We start from the raw sequence: 4141 nt of genomic DNA on the forward strand, positions 1-4141 counted from the left end.
CTCTCTCTCTCTCTCTCTCTCTCTCTCTCTCTCTCTCTCTCTCTCTCTCTCTCTCTCTCTCTCTCTCTCTCTCTCTCTCTCTCTCTCTCTCTCTCTCTCTCTCTCTCTCTCTCTCTCTCTCTCTCTCTCTCTCTCTCTCTCTCTCTCTCTCTCTCTCTCTCTCTCTCTCTCTCTCTCTCTCTCTCTCTCTCTCTCTCTCTCTCTCTCTCTCTCTCTCTCTCTCTCTCTCTCTCTCTCTCTCTCTCTCTCTCTCTCTCTCTCTCTCTCTCTCTCTCTCTCTCTCTCTCTCTCTCTCTCTCTCTCTCTCTCTCTCTCTCTCTCTCTCTCTCTCTCTCTCTCTCTCTCTCTCTCTCTCTCTCTCTCTCTCTCTCTCTCTCTCTCTCTCTCTCTCTCTCTCTCTCTCTCTCTCTCTCTCTCTCTCTCTCTCTCTCTCTCTCTCTCTCTCTCTCTCTCTCTCTCTCTCTCTCTCTCTCTCTCTCTCTCTCTCTCTCTCTCTCTCTCTCTCTCTCTCTCTCTCTCTCTCTCTCTCTCTCTCTCTCTCTCTCTCTCTCTCTCTCTCTCTCTCTCTCTCTCTCTCTCTATCTTTTAAGTGAAAGTTGGACTAAAGGAACTGTGTGTATTATGTTTGAGAAATGTTCTCGAAGACTCTGTAATGTAAAGAAAGCTGTAGTTTTGGCATGATTTATGACATGCAGCTCGAGTACGATACGATTTAACGGTAACCATCGGCTTATAAGGACAAAACTTATATTTCTGCCTGCTTTTGTTTCGAAAATGTGCACAGAATTTCTGTTCACAATAAAAGTAAGACTCTAAATAATAACAAGGTAAATATAATAAAAAAAAATACTACCAGAGAAGAATCTAGATGGTCTGTTCAAAGGATACGAAAGGTCTAAAGAGCTATTATCTCGGGATTTTTCACGTATAGCTCGGTAGTTTTTGGACATATTTGACTCGAAAAAATATTTTTCAAACACGAATTTTCATAGCCGTTCTTGAAAAATAGATTTTATTGTTATACAGAAAAATATATATTTCAAAGAAATTTTTCCTTATGATTTCATCGTGTCGGTTATTCATAATTTGGCCTTCACTGCGAACAGAAATTCTGTACATTTTCGATGGAAAGCGAATAAAATAAAATGAATAATTGTACTTATGAAAGAAAGTTTATTACATACTGCAATTATTTTGAAAATTATGTAACGCTGGAATGTAAAATTTGCAGAACATTTGTTAGAATAATATAAATGCTTAAACTGTGCTACATATTAAGCGCTGCGATCGTTGCTCGTTAGCGATTTTTGTGATGGATGTATTTCTCTCTTATTGTTAGAGGTATGCGTCTGCCACTTTAATTAGAGGTGGCACATGTGTTGTGTGTCACGCGAAACCTCCGGGGAGGCGATAAACACAGTTGCACCGAACTGCAGGCGTGCGGCGACGGTGAATTGCTCACGTGTATATTTTCACGCGGCGGCGACGCACCTGCCGATATTAGCCGCGCATCGCACAGGTGTTGGTTGCCTTTGCACGTTTGCGACACGTCAAATAAGCGGCATTCCATTCCGCGCATCGTTTACGCGATGTTCGGCTATACTCGTCATTTTCTTTCTCGTTCGAAAAAAGAGAAAAAAATATAATGCATCGAGTATCTTTTATTGTCCCTCGAAAAGCTTTGTCATTTTGCGTACTGTAATACGTTCGCAATTTCACTTTCCACGTTTCAGAGTGCGTACGATGTTCCACGTTATTTAAAAAAAAAAAAAATATATATNNNNTTTTCTAAAGATGACGATAGTGAAGGCAGAAAGAAAAAAAAATATATATATATATATATATATAAATGTCAAAGAGAGAGTTGTTAGAGATTGAGAAATCGTTAATTGATATATGTATACAGGACGTTCCTACTTCATCATTTCAGAGACTATTCGATGAATCTTGAATCAATTTTATAAATTTCGATAAAATATAAAATTTAATTATCGTTCTTTTTCTTGAATAAAAATTCTCAGATACATAATTGTATGAAAAAAAAAATACTCGTAGAGTTTTCCAATCTTTACTTGCTGTTCTTTCCGAGAAACACTTTAAAATTTTGTATAGAAATATTGTCTCACTGTACATTAAATTGATCCACTGGGAATAGTTTGTGTGGTTTTCGCGATATCAGGTTTTTACATAAACTTCGCAAAAGTCGCTTTACAATACGCGAACACGCAGCGATCGGTTCCGTAATAATCTTCTCGAATCGCCGGGTTATAACGGGTGTCTGTCATAATCGACCGGAAATCATTGACTGATCTTTTCATCAGAAGTACGTTAATATGCGTGTCTCACAGGATGTATGTTTTTTCTTTTTTGTTACAGTAAATCTGGCCGATAATGGAAGCCAAAAAGTCGATATGACACACTTTGACGTTCTGGAAAACCTTGGTACTGGAGGTAAGAAGCTTTATTTGACACAAGATATTATTTTTAATATAATAATATTAAACAAAATATATATATATATACATACATACATATATATCAATAATATTAATATTCCCAATGATTAATACTTATGCTATTTATAGTGTGTATTCTCTCTCTCATATATATAATATTTAATATTTATAATATATTATTTATGTTATATATTATAAATATTAAATTTTTTTACATTTTTTTAAATATAACATAAATACGATATTATATTTCCAGTGTTCAAATACATTTTTAATGTAATGTATGTATGTTACATATAAATAAATTTCTTCAAATGCGATGTTTCTTTTATATATGAATAGAAATATTTTTTGATTATTGATCATTAATATATGAACGATACGTAATATTTTTATCAATCATTTTTGGCGCAGCTTATGGCAAAGTCTTCCTGGTGCGAAAGCTGGTGGGTGTAGACGCTGGTAAACTTTACGCCATGAAGGTGCTGAGAAAGGCTCATATCGTACAGAAAAAGAAAACGACAGAGCATACGAAGACCGAGAGGCAGATCCTGGAGGCCATCCGGGACATTCCCTTCTTAGTAACCCTGTACTATGCGTTTCAGACTAATGAAAAGCTCTGTTTAATCTTAGGTAAGCTTCGACGAGAAATTAAAAGCAAAAAAAGTAATAAATAAAGTACTTATAGGAATGGATAAAATATTAGATGTGAAACAAAATGTACTGACATAAAGCGTGTGTTAGAAATTATATTTTAGGAAGGAACTGGACAGATAAGGTACGTCAAAAGTTAATAAATTACTATATTTCGAGATTCATGAATTTGACATTGCATACTTTTAGCCTTTTAAAATATTTAATTAATAATTAATTTGTAAGTTAAAATAAAGATTTGCTCTGTAGAATTAAACTTTCTATTTTCATGAATTTTTGTGTACAGTTAAAATTGTGATATAATAATCACTATAAAAAAAGTTAGTTTGATATAAAATAATATTTATGATTTTGAGATTAAATTATATCTACAAAGCAAATCTTTACTTTAACTCACAAATTAATTATTAATTTTATATTTTGAAAGACTAAAGTGCTTTGCGTAATGTCAAATTCGTGAATCTTGAAATATATTAAATTTATTAACTGTTGCCGTAGCTGATCCGTTCAGTTTCTACTTAACCGCAAATATAACATATCCAAGTTATTCAAGAAATCAGCATATACATAAATCAGAAAAACATAATATACATATATTTTTCTTATTTTATCTGGCACACTTTATCAATATCGTTATGGATAATAACCGACGAGAACGGAGAAGCTTGCTTGCATACCTTGGAGTACGGATACAGAAAAGAATTTGGACAAAATATTTTTTTGCTTTCAGATTATGTTGCTGGCGGCGAAATGTTTTCGCATCTGTATCATCGCGAGCGTTTTTCGGAGGACATGGTACGGTTTTATATCGGCGAAATTATTTTGGCGCTAGAACGTCTCCATGACGTAAGTATTAATAATATATTAATAATAATAATAATAGTATGCATAAACAAAAGATAATAAGATATTTTTATCAAAATTATTCTGTTGATTTTTTTACTCATTATCTGAGTGAATTCGTATTTTTTGCTTCAATCGCTGATTTTTTTTTTTTTTTTTTTTTTTTTTTTTTTTTTTTATTTATTTTT

General features: G+C 33.5%; 1 protein-coding gene across 3 annotated transcripts in view; it reads left to right on the forward strand.

The window, feature by feature from the left end:
* The window catches only part of LOC115235860 (ribosomal protein S6 kinase alpha-5-like), a 50722-nt gene that overhangs the window by 40184 nt on the left and 6397 nt on the right, over positions 1-4141 (forward strand). For all 3 annotated transcript variants that reach the window (XM_029807928.1, XM_029807930.1, XM_029807929.1), the window contains 3 exons: positions 2377-2451; positions 2871-3089; positions 3841-3956. In XM_029807928.1, coding sequence (XP_029663788.1) covers positions 2377-2451; positions 2871-3089; positions 3841-3956 — 410 coding nt within the window. The remainder of the gene's footprint in view (positions 1-2376; positions 2452-2870; positions 3090-3840; positions 3957-4141) is intronic.

The sequence above is a fragment of the Formica exsecta genome, unplaced genomic scaffold (assembly GCF_003651465.1).
Source record: "Formica exsecta isolate Colony F162 unplaced genomic scaffold, ASM365146v1 scaffold236, whole genome shotgun sequence".
Classification (NCBI taxonomy): Eukaryota; Metazoa; Arthropoda; class Insecta; order Hymenoptera; family Formicidae; genus Formica; species Formica exsecta.